The 22,733-nt window shown below is 44.3% G+C and overlaps 11 protein-coding genes across 12 annotated transcripts; 4 read left to right on the plus strand and 7 right to left on the minus strand.

Moving 5' to 3' along the window:
• Nucleotides 1-27: 27 nt before the first annotated feature.
• Nucleotides 28-573, minus strand: RB195_025143 (uncharacterized protein; the record flags this gene model as incomplete). The annotated part of the gene is made up of 1 exon (XM_064213170.1): nt 28-573. One exon carries the CDS (start codon nt 571-573, stop codon nt 28-30), a length of 546 nt encoding a protein of 181 aa, XP_064069051.1.
• A 14-nt stretch (nt 574-587) lies between these two features.
• RB195_025144 (uncharacterized protein) lies at nt 588-1,256 on the minus strand (the record flags this gene model as incomplete). The annotated part of the gene is made up of 3 exons (XM_064213171.1): nt 588-717; nt 775-927; nt 1,039-1,256. The coding sequence occupies 3 exons, from the start codon at nt 1,254-1,256 to the stop codon at nt 588-590; spliced, it is 501 nt and encodes a 166-aa protein (XP_064069052.1).
• Nucleotides 1,257-1,556: 300 nt separating this feature from the next.
• On the minus strand, nt 1,557-1,886 carry RB195_025145 (uncharacterized protein; the record flags this gene model as incomplete). The annotated part of the gene is made up of 1 exon (XM_064213172.1): nt 1,557-1,886. One exon carries the CDS (start codon nt 1,884-1,886, stop codon nt 1,557-1,559), a length of 330 nt encoding a protein of 109 aa, XP_064069053.1.
• A 375-nt stretch (nt 1,887-2,261) lies between these two features.
• RB195_025146 (uncharacterized protein) lies at nt 2,262-2,558 on the minus strand (the record flags this gene model as incomplete). The annotated part of the gene is made up of 1 exon (XM_064213173.1): nt 2,262-2,558. One exon carries the CDS (start codon nt 2,556-2,558, stop codon nt 2,262-2,264), a length of 297 nt encoding a protein of 98 aa, XP_064069054.1.
• A 2,215-nt stretch (nt 2,559-4,773) lies between these two features.
• Nucleotides 4,774-5,290, plus strand: RB195_025147 (uncharacterized protein; the record flags this gene model as incomplete). The annotated part of the gene is made up of 2 exons (XM_064213174.1): nt 4,774-4,950; nt 5,090-5,290. 2 exons carry the CDS (start codon nt 4,774-4,776, stop codon nt 5,288-5,290), a joined length of 378 nt encoding a protein of 125 aa, XP_064069055.1.
• A 2,088-nt stretch (nt 5,291-7,378) lies between these two features.
• On the minus strand, nt 7,379-8,188 carry RB195_025148 (uncharacterized protein; the record flags this gene model as incomplete). Of its 2 annotated transcripts, XM_064213176.1 has the most annotated exons (2): nt 7,379-7,744; nt 7,802-8,188. In XM_064213176.1, 2 exons carry the CDS (start codon nt 8,186-8,188, stop codon nt 7,379-7,381), a joined length of 753 nt encoding a protein of 250 aa, XP_064069056.1. The 2 variants fall into 2 exon arrangements, with proteins under 2 accessions (XP_064069056.1, XP_064069057.1); XM_064213175.1 differs by lacking the exon at nt 7,379-7,744 and having other exon boundaries at nt 7,745-8,188.
• A 14-nt stretch (nt 8,189-8,202) lies between these two features.
• Nucleotides 8,203-8,709, minus strand: RB195_025149 (uncharacterized protein; the record flags this gene model as incomplete). Its single annotated transcript, XM_064213177.1, has 1 exon — nt 8,203-8,709. One exon carries the CDS (start codon nt 8,707-8,709, stop codon nt 8,203-8,205), a length of 507 nt encoding a protein of 168 aa, XP_064069059.1.
• On the minus strand, nt 8,203-12,628 carry RB195_025150 (uncharacterized protein; the record flags this gene model as incomplete). Its single annotated transcript, XM_064213178.1, has 5 exons — nt 8,203-8,758; nt 9,256-9,428; nt 10,916-11,122; nt 12,129-12,329; nt 12,434-12,628. 5 exons carry the CDS (start codon nt 12,626-12,628, stop codon nt 8,203-8,205), a joined length of 1,332 nt encoding a protein of 443 aa, XP_064069058.1.
• RB195_025151 (uncharacterized protein) lies at nt 11,386-12,185 on the plus strand (the record flags this gene model as incomplete). Its single annotated transcript, XM_064213179.1, has 3 exons — nt 11,386-11,528; nt 11,864-11,980; nt 12,119-12,185. The coding sequence occupies 3 exons, from the start codon at nt 11,386-11,388 to the stop codon at nt 12,183-12,185; spliced, it is 327 nt and encodes a 108-aa protein (XP_064069060.1).
• Nucleotides 12,629-16,842: 4,214 nt separating the features above from the next.
• RB195_025152 (uncharacterized protein) lies at nt 16,843-17,206 on the plus strand (the record flags this gene model as incomplete). Its single annotated transcript, XM_013437890.2, has 2 exons — nt 16,843-16,942; nt 17,076-17,206. 2 exons carry the CDS (start codon nt 16,843-16,845, stop codon nt 17,204-17,206), a joined length of 231 nt encoding a protein of 76 aa, XP_013293344.2.
• Nucleotides 17,207-22,273: 5,067 nt separating this feature from the next.
• Nucleotides 22,274-22,552, plus strand: RB195_025153 (uncharacterized protein; the record flags this gene model as incomplete). The annotated part of the gene is made up of 1 exon (XM_064213180.1): nt 22,274-22,552. One exon carries the CDS (start codon nt 22,274-22,276, stop codon nt 22,550-22,552), a length of 279 nt encoding a protein of 92 aa, XP_064069061.1.
• Between the last annotated feature and the right edge of the window lie 181 nt (nt 22,553-22,733).

Consider the following 22,733-nt stretch of genomic DNA (forward strand, 5'->3'; position numbering starts at 1 on the left):
AAACGAAGGTTCGAGAGAAATCTTCCATCAACACGTATGCCCCTTTCTTCCCAGGAAAGTGATTTCATTATCCATTGCAATGCAGCCGTGAACAACACCTCCCCTTACCAACGAGTACGGTAAGGGGAGGTGGAAAAGCTGTATCTCAGTGGTGCATCGATCGTAGCAATTGGCTAATGTCCTCACATACGACGCGTCCACACCTTGATCGACCAGCGCTGACAGTATTGGATTCGTTTCTACACTGTCGAAGACTTTCTCATAGTCGACGACAGTTAGAACAAGGGGCAGGAGGTATTCCCGGCAAACCTCTATGATCCCCGACACGGTCTGGATATGGTCCAAACAGCTGAACCCCTGACTGAATCCGGCTTGTTCTTGAGGTTGGGCTTCATCCAGCGTCCTAGGTATGCGTGTGAGGATGATCTTGGTAAATATTTTGTACAACACGCTCAGCAAGCATATCGGACGGTAGTCCCGAAGGTCCTCTTGGTCACCTTTCTTATGGAAAAGAACGGTTCGCGAGGTCTTCCACTGGTCTGGAATAATATTTTTCTGAAGGTAGGATGTCATGTGCGCTGCTAAGATTACATGAAGTGGATGGCCACCAGCCCGAAGTCTGCTGATATAAAATCCGGTCCGGAGGCGGTGCCAGGTTTCATGCTCTTGATAGCGGCTCGTACTTCCGAAGGGAGAATCCGTGGTGGAGCTTCACCACTGGGGATGATCGGGCTTTAAATAGGAGTTGATGAACGGAAAAGGTTCGAGTACAACCTCTCCGTAATGATTTCCATCTCACGACGAGAAGACGTGCGAGTCCTGTCTTCGCTCAGCAAGGCTGCTAATGGAATGTTATATTCGCGGAGATCCCTGCGGCACTTCTTTTGACTCGTTCTTCTTTGTGCTGCTTCTAGAATCTTCTTCTGCCTGTATTTCAAAATATCCTCCTGCAGCGCTTTTCTGCAGCTAGTGTTTGCTAGTAATCGCTCAATGTGCGATGAATTCGGATCAAGCCTCAAAGTCCATCTTCATTCCAACAATTCCTTAGTGGTCTTCGAAATCCGATCCAAGTTTGTTGTGCGCGGCTTCGAGATACGCTCAGCACAGGCTCGTAATCCTCTGAGCAGCATCTCATAGTCTACGTTTGGGTCCTCCTCGATGTTCCAGTCACCTTGGGACAAGGAGTCCTCGAGTACGCAATCCTCATAGACGACTTCTTTTCTCCTTCGTTGCCGATAGCAGATGTTCTTTTCCATCGTGTGGCTAAGTCGTATTTCCGCACGAAGGAGAAGGTGATCAGAACCACTACAAAGGGATGGTACTACTGAGACGTCAAGTAGACACCACCTCCGGTTGGTGAGTATGTGGTCGATTTCCGTACGAGTCGCGCCATTGGGCGATTCCAATGTCCACCGACGATGATTTTTTTTTCATGAAAAGAGAGATCCCATGAAAGAGGGGAGCGGCGGACAACAGCCCGGCGAGACGATTGCCATTTTCATACCGGTACCCTAGTCCAAATCTTCCGATCCTGTATTCCTCTTCTGTAGCCATTCCTAGGTTTTGCGTTGAAGTCTCCGACAACGAATTTGTAGAAGGACTTCTCGTTGCTTCATCACCTCCTCACTTCCTCCAATCACTTTCCCCAGCTCCTCGTAAAACGCGTTCAATTTGGATTCATCAGCTGCTGATGTTGGTGAGTAGCAGTCAATGATGCTGATGGGTTTTTGGCGCAGAGGGCGGAAGCGAAGAATGGCCATACGAGGTGGCAGGGTCTCGTGAGAATCGACAAGATGGACGACTGATGGGTACACAATAAAACCAACACCGCCTACATTTCGCGACGGAACCTTCTCTCCACCAATGACTAGTGTACCGTCATTCATCTGTCGTACGTCGCTCCTTCTTCACGTTGTCTCCTGCAGAGCAATCACGTAAAATTAGATACGCTCTGCAGCTCGGAGAAGGGCATGCAGGTCAGCGTCTGTGGACACTGTTCTCGCGTTGTACATACACAGTCTCAGTGGCGAGTCGTGCGTGTGTCGCCTTGGTGTAGAATCAAAGACGTCCTGAGCAACCTGAGATTTGATCGCCTCTCACCGGTCGCCACACCCGTCCGACGTCTGAGACGGCAGGGCCCAGTGTGCAGAGTACTGATGCAGTGAATATGCTGGAGTGGCTAAAAGACTTTTCCCCAAACTAGGCAGCCCTGCCACGGCGAGCTTAGCTTTCAACACAGGTCGTCGCCCAACCTATATGGATCAGGGAACCACCTTGCGACATTTTGCCAAGACGGTGGTGAATCTTAGCAGTGGTTTACTCTTAGCTAGGCTTCCGATTACGAGAAGTCGGAATGTCTGATGTGTCGAACTCCTTCTCAGCTTGGGAGACCCTGCCGGAGGACGAACCTCCGCTGTGCATCGCAGTTCGACGCCCAGTGTCACCTCCAGATCACTGTGAGGCGGTAAACCGTTGTGGAGAACTCGCACCGTTATATGGGAAAAAATTCCCATACATTGCAGAAAGGTGCTGTCTTCCAGCACTTTGCCAAACTCCATTACCTGAAAGATCAATCAGATCAAGAAGGGAGCATTGAATCTAAGGCAGCAACCATTCGTTTCGTCTCGCTGAACTGCCGAACACTATCGAGTGAACTCCAAGAAACCGCCCTGTATAGGCTTATATTTTATCTCTATTTGCTGTTTGCTGCATAGCAGGAAAGAAGCATCAGAAGTCGGCCGGTCTTCAGTATCGGAAACTACATTATCTACTACATTACGATGCCGATGAGAAGAAAGTAGGTGGCTGTGCGATAGCTGTGAGGAACGACTGTAACAACCTGGTGGAGGAATTTGGCTTAAAATCGTCTAGGTTCGCTTTTGTACGACTGTGGGATCGCAGAGGACGTAAATTCTGGATCGTAAATGCCCATGCACCTACGGAAACCGCTGAGGAGAACAGTTGGGACATTTTGCTGTTGTCGCTGTTGGTAAGGTCAACTCTTTTAACGCCCTAAGAGCAGCGCAAGCGAAATTTGAGGACTCTTAAACTTCAGTTTGACTACGTTCTACGAGACGAACATTCCTCAGTCAGCTATCTGAAAATAAAGAGTTGTTTGGAACGTTGCATTCGACTCTGACCACGGTCCAGTTCTTAGCTTCAAAATATGGTTCATGAGAGAAACCGATAATGGACATAGTAGTTCTGAAAGACGAAGAATGCAGAAGGAAAATCCTCCATCGTGTGTCTATTCATGTTGGTGTACGTACAAGAGAGAAGCTTAGCGATGCGGATTTCTTCACAAAGTGCATCCAGGACGCTGCAAGGGAAACGCTTCCGGTTCTATAAAGTTTGCCTTTGCATCTGCGGAAACAAAATCCACGTACAATTCTGCATGCGTCGCGCGCAGCGCTGGTGAGTTCAGCTAGGAAAAGCGTCTGGGAAGGAAGTTGCATCATTAGCTGTAAAAAGGCCTCGAAAACGAATGGACGCCAAAAGCGAAGGAGTTCAAAAAGGACAAAAAGGCGTAGGAGGACAAGAACCCGCGGAAACCATATACTTTACTAAAACGGTATAGCGGCAAAACGAAAAGATGTTCTCCAGTCCTCAACACTGCCAATGGAGTGGCTGTCGGTGAAGCAACCTTTCCATTTGGAGGGATCAGTTCAAGACCTTGCTGAACTGTCAAGCGCCGTCAGCTCCTGAACTAGAACACGTTCATAGACCGACATATGCGGTTAACGAGAAAGCGCCGACCGAGTCGGAGGTTTTGGTCTCTATAAAAGAAAATGAAAAATGGAAAATCTGGTGGAGACGACGGGATTAGCGCAGAAATGCTAAAATATCTTCCTCCGTCTGGGATTCGTGAGATGACAAAGATCATTCGTTCAATATGGATAAACGAAAGGATACCTGATTCGTGGAGACACGCTATCATAATTCCCCTCCACAAGAAGTTATCCGTCACGGACCCAAGGAATTATAGAGGAATCTCCTTGCTGCGTGTTATGTACAAGGTACTGGAGCGCATTATCCTGGACCGACTCATTAAACATCGCGAAGAAATGACGCGCGACGAGCAAGCTGGCTTTCGTCCTGGCCGATCTACGATTGATTAGGTGTTCATCGTCAGGAGAGTGATCGAAATCTGGCAGCGGTATTCGAAGCCAATGCAGCTAGCGTTTCTGGACTTTAAAGCCGCTTTCAACTCTTTTCATCGAGGCCGTCTTCTCAACGCGCTTCGTGCCGAGCGAGTCCCAAGAAAGTTCGTTCGCTTGCTTGATGAATCAACGAACAACTGATGCAGTTCGAACACTAGCCGGATATTCAACAGCATTCGGGGTGGTAACTGGAGCAAGACAAGGGTAGTAGCAGACCCCTTCCTTTTCAATTTCGCCATCGACGGCATTATGCAAAGAACAGTAGATCAGTGCCTTGCCGATATCATACTAGCACCATCAGGTCGCACCTGATCGATCTGGAGTACGCTGATGATGTTGTTTTATTCGCAGGGAGCAGCACGAAACTTTGACATGGTGTCAACCTTGTATCGAAGTTGGCTGCAGCATATGGACTACGTCTACGCCCTGATAAATGCAAGCAGATGTGGATCTCTCCGAAACTTCGGACGGGAATCAAGGTGGATAAACAAAAAATAGAACTCGCCGATGAGTTCTGTTACCTGGGTTGTACGCTGAAGAACAGTGGCAGCTACAAGGAAGATATTCAGCAAAGATGCGCTAAGGCCACTTCTGCATTTAACTCCTTAACAAGATGCCTCTGGTCGACCCCATCACCAAAGAAGTCGATCTGCGAGTTTACCTATCCGCAATTCGCCCCATCGTGATGTACGAATCAGAGACTTGGGCAGATCTATCTACGGTGATGGAGAGGCTTGACTGCACGGAACGAAAGGTGCTTAGACGGCTATTTGGCTACTTTTGGCCTAGGGTATGCCACAGTGAAGATCTTTACGCAGAAGTTGATGTGGTGTACCGGCGGATGACACGTGGAAGACATACCAACATCTTGCACCGCCATCGAAAGTAGCTAAAGTAAATCGTCTTCGCTTCTTTGGTCATATATTAAGGAGACCGGCAGATCGCCTTGTTCAACAAGTTCTGAGGAGTTTGTCGGGCCGAGCTGGAAGAAGCCACCTGGCCGAAAACGGAAGTTCTGGACTGAGGTGGTGAAAGAGGACCTGAGGACACTCGGCGTGGATAGGCAGTTCAGACGATACATGAAGTTTCGCAGAATATGGAATAGCGACGAATGGATTGATTCCACGTAGGTTTTGGCAGAAAATCGAGAAAGTTGAGGAGAGCCATGTTCAAGGACGGCAAACCTCGGCGAAGAAGCGGCTAATCGCGTCAGGCGATGACATCAGCCCGCCGATTAAGTCAGTAAGTCATATCAGCGACATATATCATATCATATATATCGGCGACTAACTATAGTACATTTTGGAGCCAAACTAAGCCGAATTTTTACTCATAGAGAGAGATAGAAATCGTAACTATTAGAATATGCATTATAAATATAGTTCGCATATAGTCTTCTCCGCATCAAAGTAAGGATACCTCACTCGTATAAATATAGAGTTAGGTTTGAAATGTGTCAATCAACTTGTGTCTCAAATTGCACCTACGGCTTATACTGACCTTTATGAACTTTATTTGCATTGCCTTCTCGAACTATGAAACTCCTAGGGTGAGTATTTCACATCATTTTGTGGTATATGGTGGGTGTCTTTACACAAGATTCTATGAGGTCACAGCTAACATTGCCTTTCGTTGCCTTCTTAATTAATTAGTCGGTTTTACTCTTGCATTCTGTTATTCTCTCATTCTTGAAAGTACAACACCTTTTCGTGTCAACTTTACCGAGCAATTTTCATTTACAAACGAGTTTTCATTGCGGAGTTGATGTTTACGATTTCATTTCCTTATAAGCTCCTGTTAGCAGAGCATTCAAGTAGAAGTGTCATGCGGGTCTTCCGCGGAAGTTGTGGGCGGGGTCTAAGGATGGACAGTGCACCTGGACAGGTGTAGCGGCGATTGCTTCTGCAACCATACGGATCGGCTGCACCCATTTCGCTTGTTTACCTCCTGAGAGTCCCCTGTTTGAGGAGTTGAGTGTATTCACTTAGTATAAGGACACACTGCGATCAGCTGACATACTCCCAATTATATAGTGTGCTTATCAGAACAATACAAGTAAGTAAGGATGCGTTGCTTCCTTACTACAATGATATTATGAGGATATGTAGGTATGGCAGAGGTTCGGCGACAACAGGTAAAAACTCCCAAGCCGGGAGTAGCAGACAAATAACAAAAAGAAAAAACGACATAAGGAAAGAGTATGTATCAGGTGTGTGTTCCGACAGTGATGGTATTGCATTGTTTCGTCGACAACTGGTCTTTGCTTTGGTCATCTCGATTGAAGATTTTTCTTGCTTGCTGCGGTGAGCAGGATGTGAGACGTGGGAACAGTAAAGGGAGAGTTGAATAATAGTTGAATAAAGGATTGAATATTGAGGACGACGTTGAGTCGCATGGATGAATTTTTAGAACTTTCTTCTTTTGTATCGCGTAGTATCAGATCGAGCCCTCCCATTGCAGAGAAGCGAATAGAGTAAAGTGAAGTAGACCACACTTCGCGCACTTGATTGCACAGTCGCTTCAAACATGCTGCGATGTTAGGCAGCGCTCGCAGAGCTGGAAGCGAGCAGGCTACGAAGCTTCCGGCACAGGTTCGGGGAAACGATTACAGCCGTGAATTTTGTGGTTATCCTGATGTTCTGCAATTAAGCAGAACGTTTAACGGAATTCAGGCTTGAAGTGTTCTAGCTGTTCGACGTATGGGTTTTGAATAGAATGCAAATAGGCGCTATCTACAGTTGTGGGTTTAGAGCATGAATCCTACGGTTCTTAGTGCTGCAGTGGGATCTGAGGTATGAGAGATGTCAACATACTTACTTACTTACTATTACACCCCATCTCGCTGGCGGTCTCCCTCGAGGGCGTTTAGCATCTCTTGGGATCCACTCTAGCGTTTTTTTGGTCCATCTGTCGTCGATTCTTTTCATAGTGTGACCGGCCCATCTATTCTTTGCTTTCGATATATATATATACATATATATTTCGCTGGATCACGAAGACAGGACATTCTTCTTAAGTCGGGGCTGCGAAGAACGGCTAGAATGTGTGCCGGTTAAATTTCAGAAGACATCTCTCAAGGGCTCTGTAACAGAGCGCTGGAAGAACTGTTGAATCGAACAGATGGGCACGAAGATTTTGGTCCGTCAGCTGGTCCGTAGCTTCCCTAACGGGTGCGAATGCTGCCCATGCTGCTCTCATCCTTCTATTCAGCTCTTCCTTCAAGTCGTTTTCCATGTTCGTCCGGGGTATACGTATGACGAAGATTCCACGATTTGGAAGCCTTCAAGTTGTACTCCTCCGTCCACGCAGTAGGCGTTCTTTATGAACTGTGTCTTCTTCCTATTTATTCGCAGTCCTGCTTCGTTCAATTCGTGGAGTATCGTTTCTGCTTCATTGGTACTGCTCGAAAAGAGAATGATGTCGGCCGCGAAACGAAGGTTCGAGAGAAATCTTCCATCAACACGTGTGCCCCTTTCTTCACAAGGTAGTGATTTCATTACCCATTGCAATGCTCCTGTGAACAGCTTCGGCGATATAGTATCGCCTTGTCGTACCCCCTTTCCAATGGGTATGGTGAGGGGGCGCTAAAAAAGCTGTTTCTTATTGGTGCATCGATCGTAGCAATTGGCTAATGTCCTCACATACGAGGCGTGTACACCTTGATCGACCAGCGCTGACAGCATTGGATTCGTTTCTACACTGTCGAAGACTTTCTCATAGTCGACGACAGTTAGAACAAGGGGCAGGAGGTATTCCCGGCAAACCTCTATGATCCCTGACACGGTCTGGATGTGGTCCAAACAGCTGAACCCCTGACTGAATCCGGCTTGTTCTTGAGGTTGGGCTTCATCCAGCGTCCTAGGTATGCGTGTGAGGATGATCTTGGTAAATATTTTGTACAACACGCTCAGCAAGCATATCGGACGGAAGTTCCGAATGTCCTCTTGGTCACCTTTCTTATGGAAAAGAACGGTTCGCAAGGTCTTCCACTGGTCTGGGATCCCTTCTTCCTGAAGGTATGATGTCATGTGCGCTGCTAAGATTACATGAAGTGGATGGCCACCAGCCCGAAGTCTGCTAATATAAAATCCGGTCCGGGGGCGGTGCCAGGTTTCATGCTCTTGATAGCGGCTCGTATTTCCGAAGGGAGAATCCGTGGTGGAGCTTCACCACTGGGGATGATCGGGCTTGACGCAAGAGTTGATGAACGGAAAAGGTTCGAGTAGAACCTCTCCGTAATGATTTCCATCTCACGACGTGAAGACGTGCGAGTCCCGTCCTCGCTAAGCAAGGAATTTGGATCAAGCCTCAAAGTCCTTCTTCTTTCCAACAACTCCTTGGTGATCTTCGAAATTCGATCCAAGTTTGTTGTGCGCGGCTTCGAGATACGCTCAGCACAGGCTCGTAATCCTCCGAGCAGCATCTCGTAGTCTACAAATGGGTCCTCGTCGATGTGCCAGTCACCTTGGGACAAGGAGTCCTCGAATACGCAATCGTCGTAGACGACTTCTTTTCTCCTTCGTTGCCGATAGCAGATGTTCTTTTCCATCGTGTGGCTAAGTCGTATTTCAGCACGAAGGAGAAGGTGATCAGAACCACTACAAAAGGATGGTACTACTGAGACGTCAAGTAGACACCACCTCCGGTTGGTGAGTATGTGGTCGATTTCCGTACGAGTCGCGCCATTGGGCGATTCCAATGTCCACCGACGATGATTTTTTTTTCATGAAAAGAGAGTGAAAGAGGTGAGCGGCGGACAACAGCCCCGCGAGACGATTGCCATTTTCATTCCGGTACCCTGGTCCAAATCTTCCGATCTTGTATTCCTCTTCTGTAGCCATTCCTAGTTTTGCATTGAAATCTCCGACAACGAATTTGTAGAAGGACTATCAGCTGGAGGAAGTGACTGGAGGAAGTTGTTGCTTCATCACCTCCTCACTTCCTCCAATCACTTCCTCCAATCACTTCCTCCAGCCGATACGCTCTGCAGCTCGGAGAAGGGCATGCAGGTCAGCGTCTGTGGACATTGTTCTCGCGTTGTAGGCGAGTCGTGCGTGTGTCGCCTTGGTCCAGAATCAAAGACGTCCTGAGCAACCTGAGATTTGATCGCCTCTCACCGGTCGCCATACCGTCCGACGTCTGAGACGGCAGGGCCCAGTGTGCAGGGTACTGAGGCAGTGAATATGGTGGAGTGGCAAGAAGACTTTTCCCCAAACTAAGCAGCCCTGCCACGGCGAGCTTAGCTTTCACCACAGGTCGTCGCCCAACCTATATGGATCAGGGAACCACCTTGCTACATTTTGCCAAGACGGTGGTGAATCTTAGCAGTGGTTTACTCTTAGCTAGGCTTCCGATTCCGAGAAGTCGGAATGTCGGATGTGTCGAACTCCTTCTCAGCTTGGGAAACCCTGCCGGAGGACGAAACTCCACTGTGCACGGCAGTTCGACGCCCAGAGTCACCTTTACGTCACTATGAGGCGGTGAACCTTTGTGGAGGAGATGTCGATATCTGCTGTTCAAATCGTTAATTGTAGAACTCCCGGCCACAACCGTTTGGTATGCGTTTTGGGATGGATTTTAAATGAGAGATGAGTATTGTGGGGTTTTATGTACAATATTCATTTGCATGCATGTTTGTCAAACTAGATTGGCGGCGTGAAGTTTGGGTAATTTAAGAATTATTTTCATGTAGGAGGTTTCTGTTGGATATTGAATTGAGACATCTGATTTAAGACTTTTTATTGACATGCTTGGACAGTGACACGTATTGGGTGCCTCTAGGTTTTCGTAAACACAGATTATACAACTGTTTCATCGCGAGAAATTCTTCAGCGTGACGCTTTAAGACATACCACGGGAAGTAGGGGGTATTGGGATCATAAAAGCGTCATCTTTTGCTTTGGCAAAATTTCTATCCACTTAAGTAGAATGTGAGTTTTGCAACGAGGTCACCGTTATTGAAGGTCCATCTACCGTTTTTGATAAGTGTGGTAAGAGAGGAATTCCTTTGTTTTTTTTTCTTCTGAGTTTCAGTACCGGAAAGGATGTCGTGAATCTCAGTTCTTACTGATTTTCAATGACTGATTCCCAATATACACTATTGAGAATTTCATTGAAGTTTTCATTGAGATGCACGCGGTAGACGCAAAAGGAGAGGGCTGTTGGTGGCAGTAGACAGCCGTATAACCATCCGCCATACACATGTACATGTGAATACCCAGCATGAAGCTTAGCCCTACTGAATTCATTGATGACTTCTGTCGATGTTATGGTGGTGCATCCCTAGGTGCGATAGGGAGAAGCTCTCCAGGTGAAAGGGTATCTAGCTCATGAGGTCAGATCAAGTGAAGATCCCTTCGCCAACCGTGGAAAAGTAAAGAGGTCCCTTCACTTTTGGACACTATGGCTTCATCTTCACTATGAGTTCATCTATCATGGGTGTTCACTTGCAGATGTCTTGCAGTGTGAAAGATTTTATGCAAAGCGTACTTGCTGAAAATTACGATATTTTCAATTTTATTGGCTTCCTCATGATTTTGATTAACTCAGGTAATTTTTTATTGGTTTGTTTGAACCATAGCTTAAATTAGTATTGAACTTTTGTATTCACATTTGGCGTTTCTGCGTTATCGCCTCCGCCAAAGCCTGGAAAATCAAAGTCATCAGTGATCTATCCTCACAATCCCTTCAACACCCTACCGAAAGCACTCAAACGATAGGCTAACTGCACTAACAACAGATCGGCTAATGCTCACCTCTTTCGTTGGATCTGATAACGTAACAGACCACCACACAGCAGAACAATGAGTCACAAGGCTTTTATAAGAGACCTGACAGCCCATTAGGTCAATATTCACAAACGCCTTGACATGAGGCGAGTTCGTTTGTGATCGCACATTCTGCTCATTTTTGGACTCTTGACAGTTATCCTCTAGTGTTCTGCGTAGTATAGTAACTTCTATCTATATTTCGGAGCTTTTATGAAATATTTTACGATGTGCTCTGAGTTTTCGTGAGTCCATCTAGATGCTGTTTTACTCAAATACAAAGTGGGTGCCCGGCTTCTAATATGAAATCGCGTTCACACGACCTGCTCGTGATACGATAAACAAGTTCTCATATCATGCAATCACCTTCCCTGCCATGTTAGCAAATCACGCGGCACGGAGTTTTGCAGTGCAACTGGTTGGCTTTCTTGAGTGTGCACATCTATTTGCTGTAAGGGATGCGAAAGACTAAGGATATCGAACGCCTTGAGCGAAAACATTTTAGTCCAGTATCTTACCGCGCATCCCAACAAAATGAAAAAAAGTCCGTTTTGGGAAAACCTCTTGCAGAACGTGCGTTAGGTGCTACGCTCCAATGCGGGTATCCGCATCTTCGCTGCGATGTGTCGTCCTGAAACATATCCGACCCCATTTTGTTCGATCTTCAGTTAGAGCTCGAATAGAATCTATCCGTCCGTCGCTGTACCATAATCGGCGAAACGTCACATCATCACATTTGATTAGTCACATTTGATTAATAAACATTTGCATTTGGAAGTATGCTGTCATAAAATCTCTGCTGTGCCGTCTAATGGGTGCATATCGACGGGTTTTCGAAAAATTTGGGCTCGCTTCTTGGCTTACTGCCGAGGTTCTCCTTGAGTTCCTCTACTAATCACTCACACATATGTGAAACAATATGTTCGCCTTTTACAGCCTTTTTGGCCTCTTCGTTTGTCTCTTCAACTGTGCTGACTACTTTGCCCTCATGTACGAGAGTTTCAAAAACTCCCCAGAATTGTGGGAGTTCCTCTTTTTCTCCGTAAAAGCGAGGTATATTTAGTCTCTTTTGTTTTTGCTTTCGACATTCTTTTTCCTACAAATTTTCTGAGCTTTCTGATAACTAATGTACAACTTCTACTTTAACTTCATCGTCAGCAAGGCATTTTAATTGTCTGAGTTCACTTTTAGGTGGACCTACGTGAGGTTCTGCAGCAACTTTCTGCTTTTTGTCTCGGAATTCGTTGGACCTTGCTAGTATGAACAGCATTTCGTTCGATTGTGCAAGATTCTCACTAGATGGACTTTCCCTGTTAATTTTCTCGAAGTCCTCCTCTAGTCCTTTTTTGTTTGGCTTGATTTTGACTTCTCTATACTCCTTCTTCTGTTGTTGAACTAAATTCTGCAGATGACTTCAAGCTTGCTTGAAACCTGCTGTTTATTCATTTGTCTGGTTTTTTTTAAATTTTACATGCATATTTCTTCTTCTTTGTTTAATCTCCTTACCACGAGGTTTGATGGAGTTGTGTTATCTCCGTATTGTTCATTGTCCTGCCCGATCATTTTCAATTCCTTCGAGTAAGACTGGTGTTTTGTCAGGAATGTTTCTAGCAATTGAGCAGCATATTTGATTGCGCTCGGGATATGAGGTACGCACGAAGATTGGCTGACCGCTACTGACCTGCCTTCAGCACCGTGCATCTCCGCGTAATTACTGCTGTCGCTCCACCAAAAGTGAAATTGAAAAGCGAGTTGACGCAACAAATTGTGATATATGAATATGGTAAACTATGCGCATATTATCGGAAAATAAGGACAAAAAGTAAATCCTATCCATGTAAAAGACATGCCATCAGAAGCATACCAAACGGTGATATGCTGAGTAATAATAGTGATATGCGTGACCTATATTGACCTCATTTGACAAACTCCACACAGATAAAGATTCTAACGAAAATATGTCGCAGAAAGAATACTAGCATACATATATTTTCAAACATCTTATAATATTAAACATTTTACGCCTTGTCTATTCTATATGAACTCGCGGCGCAAAAATATGTATGTGAAAGACAAAATATTTGTGTTCATCACAATGTCTGTGAGCGAGTTTAATGTTCAACTTCCAGGCGTAACAACTGTATGGACAGCGGTTTTATGTTCTTATTACTTTGTACACGTTCTTTAAACTCCTCTCTACATTTTACCTTTTTATCGCTGTATTTCTATCTATTCTCTGCATAAAATCAATACGACAGGCTGGGTGTATCCTTGGCAAACAGAGGCTTCTGTGTCTTCGAGAAACGGGGTTAGGTACTATGAATGTCTACGAGGCATTAGTCCGACCTCCCCAAGCGTAGAACACTATTTTTCCAGAGCATCTTTTGCATTTTCTTTTCTTTCTCTTTTTCCATTTTGTGACATCTTAAACCACTTTATTTAATCTATGATTTTAAACAACTTTTATCACCAAACACTTTTCTCTTTTCTTAGTTCTAAAAAATGCATCGTAAGAGCTGCGGGCGCGACGAGATGGGCAAGAAAGACGGTTTGGGCGAGGAGTCAGGAAGACGTGGCACAAAAGAAGCGATCAGATTGCTGTGGTGATTGTGACGCTGTCAGGAGTCGCGCGGTGCATTTATCGACGCTCATTAACCTCCTCTATACGTGGCGGTACATCATACGGGTACCTCTTGACCTTCTCCTTCTTTTTCTTGAAATTTGGAGAAATTTTGGTGTCTATAAAAACCTTTCTGAGCGGATTTATTGCACAACGTTCTTTGGCTTTTTGTTCTTATCTCTGTTAGAGAGATGGAACAATAACTGAGTGGTCTTCTCAGTAGTTTGAACTCATTTCTGGCTCTTGATTTGTCCTGGTCTCTATGAATGGGAGGAGTTTTTGGAATATTCCAGTTTTTCGGGCTATTCTTCAGCTCCTGATGTGTCCTGACCATTCTATGTAGAAACGGCACACAATTAGTCTGGCCGATGCAGCAAGGGAATGTGTAGTGCAATGTGAGAACATAGGGTTGCTCAGTGGCAAGTCTCAGCAAGTCGGCAGCAATAGGATTCTAGGTCCGAATAACACTAGCGTAGATTATAGCCATTTACACTAAGACACGGAATTGAATGAATTTTGAGGGTTCTAAATTGTATGTATTCATTCACTGACAAATCAAATAGTAATTCAAAGACACACTGACGTCAGTCGGTATACTATACAGTGCTTCAGATAACGTAAACTTCTAGGCTTATTCTAGGCCTTCTGCCTCTATTTAAAGGCATCACCCCACGAATCTGAGGCCATGCAGATTTCGGGTGGAGTATTCTTAAGGGATAGTAGATTATGGAGACGAGGGTGATTCCGTCCATTTCTTCCTAATTGCCGTAAAAAACGGTCCGGAGGATTCGTTGCCGCACAAGGCTGGCGCGCTCCAGTCGAATTCCTTGTAGAAAATAGTGCGCCAGAAAGCCCGAAGCCGTATCTTCTGGCCGCTTTTTGCGGCAATTAGGAAGAAATGTACGGAATCACCCCCTCTCTATAATCTACTATCTCGTATACGAATACTCCACCTCAAATCTGCATCACCTCAGATTCGTGGAGTGATGCCTTTAAACAACTGTCCGTTGTATATGTCTAATTTCTGAAGACAGGATCTGGCAAACCTGATGAGGACAACATAGGGCAAGTAGACAGAGGCGTACATTTGTTCGAAACGCTATGCAAGCAATAGTAACGGTCGTGAAACAGTTAATAGCTAATTTCCTCATCTCGCGTTGTTCGGGCAAACCACAATCTTTGTGTCATCACAGTCAAAGTAAATGCACCGTACGATGTCGTCGAGACAATTGTAATAGGTCTGCACTGCTGAACAGAAAAATGGAAACTGAAACATCGTTCTGGCATCTCTACACTGTGATTGGGACACTGGAACTTCCTTGGGTGGTTGAGCTACATAAGCTATCTTCGAAACCGTTGTTCTGTAAATGATGTTAGTGATGGAACGAGTTGTTCTATCTTAGCCATGTTTGGGAACAGCGTATATTATTACAGCAACGATAACAATGAAACACAACTCCGCGATATGTCGAGTGGGCTCGTAACGGTCCCCTTTGTCTGGGTCACGTTGTTATAACATTAGTTACGGTGTCTATTCTTTCGTGATCACAGCCCACTGCAAGCATGCTGGAGAGATTGCTGGTTCAGCAGCAGTCGCTAAGCGTCAAATCATTTCAGCGTTGGTTACGCATCGCAATCACGCACAGTTGCAAAGAGGATCCTAGAGGAAAGTCTGCGCCATGATATCACAAAAGTGGCTTTGATATGCATTTTTCGGATTGATTTCGCTCCCGCTGTCAACACTGTAAGAAAACAACGGCGTATGACGGAGAATAGAAAGACCATGGAAGCCTCCCAAGTCTGGATTGGGCACTACATATCAGTCTTCATATATACGATACATATTCACTTATCTTAATCACTGAGGTGGTATTATCGCTTGACGCTGTTACCCACATCCTGGTCGAGGTGTCAAGTACTTGAACATAGCTTTGCCTAATTTTTTGATGTTCTTGAACAAGATGCAGTAGGAGCTCACCTAGGAGGTTACCTTTGTGTTGCTCCATAAGTTTTATAAATAATCGTCGGCTTTTCTATTCACAGTCGCCGGAGCTCTGAGGCAAAATACTCGACAATCTACCAGATCTATGAACGGGGTAACTGAATATTCTTGTGAGTACATTTTTGGCTAGAATATTTTTTATCAATAAGAAGCCAGAATGCCAAAAAAAGGTGGAAAGTAACGTGTAGGTCGATGTGATGTCCACCGATGTTTAAAAATAACTTTTGTGCACTTTCCTCTCGGGTTGAATAAGATCAGGGGTGCGGAGCTTATTCATGCATGCGAATGTGATAATTAGTTCCGACGAAAATTTCCATATCAGAAGTTTACCAGTTCCTTCTACTATTTTCTAAGCCAAGCAGAACTCTGCTGACAGTTGTTTTCACACACGTTGATGAAGGCAGAGGATAGAGGTGTAGCTCACGAATAAGAACGTCATCATGCTCAATTCCTATTACTAATCCGGAAGAAGTAATGTAAAAGTCTTTCTTCCACCCACGTCCTCAATGATGCAACTTATCAAATGTAGGAATACTGATAGTTTGTGTTCAAATAAGCTACAAGCAATCGCTAGTATTTCTTACTCTTTTAATACAATTATTTTCTTTTATGTATCGATGACCAAAACTGTCGTTGATGCCGTTTCTGAAACGGCGCAGTTATCATTCCAAGTAGTGTATGGCCGAAGCTCAAACCTGTAGTGTATCCTAGTGATGATCAAGATGCGTTTGCATTTGGAGAAAGAGGTCAGTCGTCTCCACCACACGTCATTTGCGTTCACGGCTGCCCCTTTCACTTCCTGGAACTTATTCCCACATATTTTACCATTTCATCATTCATGCATCATTCTATCATATCAAAGCTATCATTTTTTTGTGAAAGACTCCAGCTGTTTACTTCTGCCTGTAAACCGATACACAATTCCTTCAGTGCTTGTTTTTGTTATCTATAGAGCTGTCCATTGTTTGATCTATTTTATTTTTCCTCTACTTGCTTCAAAAGTTACTGCAAGTAGCACGCTGAATACTACGCAAATATGCAGCGTTCCATTTTCTTGCGCAACGATTGTATTGTAAAAGTTTCGCTTATTGCTTTTTTTCTAAACGTTAATATCTCTATGCTTACATAGACAACAAATTTGTAAAGATAACAGCTTTTTTGAGCATTTATTAAATGTGACGACGATGCCAACACTCTTGCTATGGAAGCCTTACTTTCAACTACCTACTGATTAACTGCCACTGAGAATGTCACATTTTTGTAGAAATATTCGACTTGGTGATACCCATAAGGATGAAGCTGCTGTTCTTCGTTGTTTTCCTATCAGCTTGGGCAAAAAAACACCAAGAGAGCAGTGAAGAGGAGGACAACACTACATCTCACAGCGAGAAAAGTAAGTTTTCTTTCACACGGTTATGTATCTGAGGAAAAAGAATAGACGTGAAATAGGAACTGAATGGTTGGACATACGTATTATTGTTGAGAAGAACGACATCTTTATCCACACATGTGTATGGTTCTTTCAGTTGTGGATAAATTGGCAGTGAATTTGGCAGGAGCGCTTGTGAAGTCCATCTTTCCCGAAATGGACCGTTATGAGAAGAAGACTGCGGAGGTTATTGCCTGCGTTACTCTTGGAAAGAAAGTCGCCGTATGATCAGTTTGGGAAGATTTGTTCTGCAATTTGTAGCGAGATACATCCTTAGGCGATGAAGTGCGGTAGCAATACGCAACCATCTGAATTTCTTCCAAGCAGACGTGTGGAACTTTGTATCTTTCGAGTGTGCGCTTGTTAGATCATCAAGAGTTCACAGATGCTGATAGTGCATGGTTTTAATGGTTTCTTGTTTTGCTTGGTCTTTAGTCGGACACATTTTCAATATGTGCGATTAGTACGGGATTTTATACCTGTAAAAATAGTATAGTATAAAGTTAGTATGAAGTTGGCACCTCTGACTAGTATTCGAAATCATGTATGCGATTCTGTTCCACCATTTTTGGCGACGCATTGTAGTCCGTTGCGGTTTGATTCGCTCAAACTTTTGTAATAACAACAGAATATCACAATAGTTGAAAGACTTATTTTCCACAGAAATGGCACAAACTCAAGACCAAAACTGAAACCCACGAAAATACAATATAAAAAAAATAAAAATAAATACGGGTAATTTTCTCAATGTTTCCCACTTCGTTTTCTCTTAAAACTTGTCAGGAAATATGTACACTCTTAGGCAACAAGGTGAGTCGATTCCTGTGGTAGCCCTCCCTTCTTCTAATCAGTTACGCAATGCGAAATAAATATTCAAATACAGGTGTCTGTCGAAATTGTAAAAACACCAAAACGATTTTAATGCGAGCCACGGATAAACTACAACAAGGGAAGTCGTAGTTCTACTTAAAGGCAAGGAAACAAGCAATACTGCAGAGGAGCAGCGACAACTCGCATGTGAATCCACTAGTGAGGGCTTTAAAGGCAAGAAAAAAAGTGATCCAGGATTGAATCTGGATCTCACCACATCTGTTCACAATAGAATTGCCTTAAATTTTTGATTCACGCTGCAAACGCGATTAGCGGAAGAGGAAACTGTGAGAGTTCTTCGCAGTCCGTTATCACAAAACCAGCCTCGCCTCACAAGAACTTGAAAGATTCGACGGGCGCCCGCAGATCCACTTCAAGCTCCATTTGTTAAGTATTTTCGTGGGTTTTAGTTTTGGTCTTGAGTCTGTGGAAAATAAGTCTTTCAACTATTGTGATATTCTGTTGTTATTATAAAAGTTTGAGCGAATCAAACTGCAGCGGACTACAATGCGTCGCCAAAAATGGTGGAACAGAATGTGCCAACTTCATATTCGTTATTTTTACAGGTATAAAATCCCATACTAATCGTTCATATTGAAAAGGTGTCCGTCTAAAGAGTACCTCGCAATCGACCGAACGAACAAATTTTGTTACCCGCTCAAAGGCATCACCCCACGAATCTGAGGTGGTGCGGGTTTCAGGTGGGTTATGCCTATACGGGGTCGTAGATTACGAAGAGGAAGGTGAGTCTGTCCATTTCTTTTTAATTGCCGTAAAAAACGGCCCGGAAGATCGAAAGCTTCGAGCGTTCCAGGGCCCTATTTTCTACGACGATTTCTATTGGAGCGCGTAGGATCTTCCGGGCCGTTTTTTACGGCATTTGGGAAGAATGGACGGAATCACCTTCCTCTCCCTCCTCTACGACCCCGTATAGGCATAACTCATCCGAAACCCCCACCGTCCCAGCTTCGTGGTGTGATGCCTTTAAGCAAACTTCACAGCTGATGCTGAAAGAGAAGATTTCTGGATGAAATTGTACTTCCTCAGAAGCTGAATGTATTTCTTGTATTATTATTTATACATGTTTACCCATCTACTGAGATATCACTGTTTCATCAAATGATCTTCCACCAATATCGAAAAACGGGGTACCATTTCCTTCAGGGGATTCTGTACTTCGCTCTTTTCATCTTCCACTTTTTTCCATTTTTTGTTTTTATGAGGAAAACAACAGGAAAAGTACGAAAGTACAAACAGGAAAAAAGCTCCAATGAACGTATCGCCGCCATCGTTCTTTACGGATTGACTGGTAGAAGCGTATCTGTTCCCTCCTTCTCCGGGGATATAACGTATCACGTTCAGTGTTGATCCATTGACTATTAAGAGATAGGAAAAGCAAATTAGTACCAGTCTTCGATTAAAATAGTCTCCGATCTGCTCTGGCTGAAGGGCACTGATTTGGTGTGGAACACTGCAGAAATGCGGAAATCGACTTACTATAGTCAAAAAAATTATTCGAACTTAGTTTCACATCCGCATTCGTTTAATATTGCCACAATTTAGGAGCACCGTACGAATACGGCACCGGCGCAAAGGCTTACCTTTTCCTTTTCAAGACATTCTGACATAAAATTACCTGGCCATAAAATTGGTGTTTTCCTTTAAAATGAAGACCATATTTATAATCAGTGCACGCTAGTACCATAGTTCGGAAGTTAGTACAAAATCTTTAGCCAGACAAAATCAGTAAAATCGGACGCAACCGAAAAGCGGACCAATACATCCGTGCGCAAAAACTGTGCTCTGTCCCATCCGAAAGTATCGATGGGCCAATCTTGCTCCGAATATGTTCGAAGAGGAAATCATATATATTGTTAAGGGTATGATGTTCCTACGGATTAGCTGAACATCATTAACAGATCCCAGATTTCTTAAGCGTTATGAAATGGGATGCGAATATCTGAGACGCTGAATGGAACCAAGTCTCAAGAATATGTTGAATTACGTCGGGGTTTCAGCAGCATGGACTACATCCAGACCGTGTCGAGGTTTGCCAGGAATACCTGCCTTTACCTTAACCTTCGTCACCTATGAGAAAGAATTATACAGCGTAGAAACGAATGTAATACTGTTACCGCTGGTCAATCAAGGAGTGGACGCGTCGCATGTGAGGACATTAGCGAGTTGATCGATGCACTGTTACGATACAGCTCCTCCGCAGCATCATCACCATACCCACTGAAAAGGGGGCACGACAAAGCGACACTACATCACCGAGGCTGTTCATGGCTGCATTAGATTACGAAATCACTTGCTTGCGAGGAAAAGAGCAAAGGTGTTGATGGAAGATTCCACTCACCATTTTGCAGATGACATCGTCCTATTTTACAAAAGTACCAATGGGGCAGAGACGATGGATAAAACGAAGTAGGGAAGAGAATACGATTGGGAATAAACAGAAATAAGACAGTTCATAAAGAACGTCTCCTACGAAAATGGAAGAATATAAGTTTAAGGCTCCCCAATTGTGGAAACTTTGTCATACGTATACCTCGAGCGTTCCATGAACATGGAAAACGACATGAAGGAAGAACTAAATAAAAGAATGAGAACAACGCAAACAACATTTGCATCGCTTAGGGAAGCTACGGATCAACTGACGGACTCCGTTTACATCTGTTTGACTCGATAGTCCTTCCAACGCTCTGTTGCGCAGAGGAGTCGTGGAGAGACTCCTCTGCCAAGTGGTCTACTACTCACAGACATATCAAGAGGAGTCTTCTGAGGTTTAAGCGCAAATAACACCTAGCCGTTCTTTGCTGCTCTGGCTTAGGAGGAATGTTCCGCCTTCGCAAGCTAGCGGATCATGTATCGGAAGTTAAGCATAGTGATAAAAGCAACGTCAGCCCATCTTATTGGCATGAAAAAGGCAGTTATCCGAAATATGGTCAAAACAGCAACAGGAATCAATCGAAGGAATGGGAGGAATCACTAAAACTACCACAAGCATAGCTAATTCAAACGGTTATTCGAGATTGAAATCTAACACCCAATCTCGAATTACGAACAGCACAGTGAGGGTCACACGTGAAGGTAAAATTCCTTTGAACATCCCCTTCGTCTCTGACTCCTTAACTGCTACTATACATAGAACTCTTTTGCGAGCACACCTGCAAGAGATGTTGTATTGGTGAACATCCTGAACGACAGCATCAAGCAACAGTTAGTTCGCACTAGATTCTACGATAGGCAATGCCTATCAGAATGTGTCGTGGTTTGTCCATTCGGGAAGGCTGGTGATTGCACGAACGTTGGAGTTACCTAATAAATAGAATGCCTAACGTACAACACCATTTATATTAGAGAAACTGGAAGGATGCTCAACGTGAGTATCAAGGGACATTTGGCTGGTAAAAGGTGTGGGAGTTCGATGACACCGTTAGGGCGCCACAAAAATGAGAAGCATGATGGAAAAGAGTTCGAAGTAAAGTTTACGATATTAACGCACGAGAAAGAAATATCTGCTAGGGAAGCATTGGAAGCATTCTGGATTTCCATTAAGAATCCAGCCAAATAAAAGCTTATCAATTACCAGTGACTTCTCGCTGTTCGTAACACTCTGTGAGCTATAAGATTGCCCCACATGCAGTTGGCATAACAAGAAAACATAAATACAACACTTCCAAATGCCGGGGTTTCAAGAAGAGAGGACTTGGAGATTAAATGGGATAAACAGACGACAGATGGGCTAAGAGAGCTAGAAAGATTTCCAAGAGATGCTAAACGCACTTAAGGGAGATCACCAACAAGATGAGGTGATGTGTTCGTTGCACGGAATCACCAGCTAAAAGTTCAGCTGTATACGGCCCAGGAACTTTGCTAACGTCACTCTCGAAACTTCATTACATTGACTGCAAGACTTCTTGATTGACGACGGGGAAGGAACTGAACGATTGGAAAAGATGCTGGGATCCGCTCGATTCCTTTATTGATCTAGAAAGACTTTGTAGTAGCCCTTTGCGACTTCCTCTCCTCAAAGAAACTTTTGCGTCATAGTCTGCTAACTTCTGTAATTCCACAAATATAAGTCAAATACGCAGCAGAGACTGCCTCGCCGGTACAATCGTAGACGCGTTGCAGATATCGTTAGCAATGAGTTGCATCGCTCAGGAGAAGATTTCACACAAAAGTTATTTCATACGTTATTTCTGAATCACGCGCATACATGTCTTACTGTTACCTGATCGTAGTGGCCTAGCTTTTCTTAGACGCAATCAGGCATTCCAGTAGACGCATTGGGACCGTACGACCGTACGAGCTATATAATGTGGACTGTTATATGGTGCAAAGTTCCTATACATTGCAGAAAGGTTGTGTGCTCTAGCACATCGCCAAAGTCCATAATTCGAAAGGGCAACCGCCTGAATGGAGCATGGAATCATTGGCAAAGGCATTCGTTTCGTAACGTTGAACTGCCGAACACTGTCGTCGACTGAACAACAAACCGCCCTGTCTAGGATTCTATGGTATTTCTGTGTGCTGTCTGCTGCACAGCAGGAAACAGGCATCAGAGGTCGGCCGGTCTTCAGTATCGGAGACTACGTTGTCTACTGCTGCGATGCGATGAAAAGAAGATGGCTGTGCGATAGCCATGAGGAGCAACTACAACAACCTGGTGGAGGAATTTGGCTTAAAATCGTCTAGATGCGCTTTTGTACGACTGCGGGATCCCAGAGGACGTAAACAGTGAATCGTATGACCCCATGCACCTACAGAGACTACTGAGAATGACAATGAGGACGTCTTCTATGATGGACTTAATGTGTTTATGATCAAGATATCTAGCTAGCAGGGGATAGTTATCGGAGCCGACGCAAATACGAAT

This window comes from Necator americanus, chromosome X (assembly GCF_031761385.1).
Source record: "Necator americanus strain Aroian chromosome X, whole genome shotgun sequence".
In the NCBI taxonomy this organism is placed as follows: domain Eukaryota; kingdom Metazoa; phylum Nematoda; class Chromadorea; order Rhabditida; family Ancylostomatidae; genus Necator; species Necator americanus.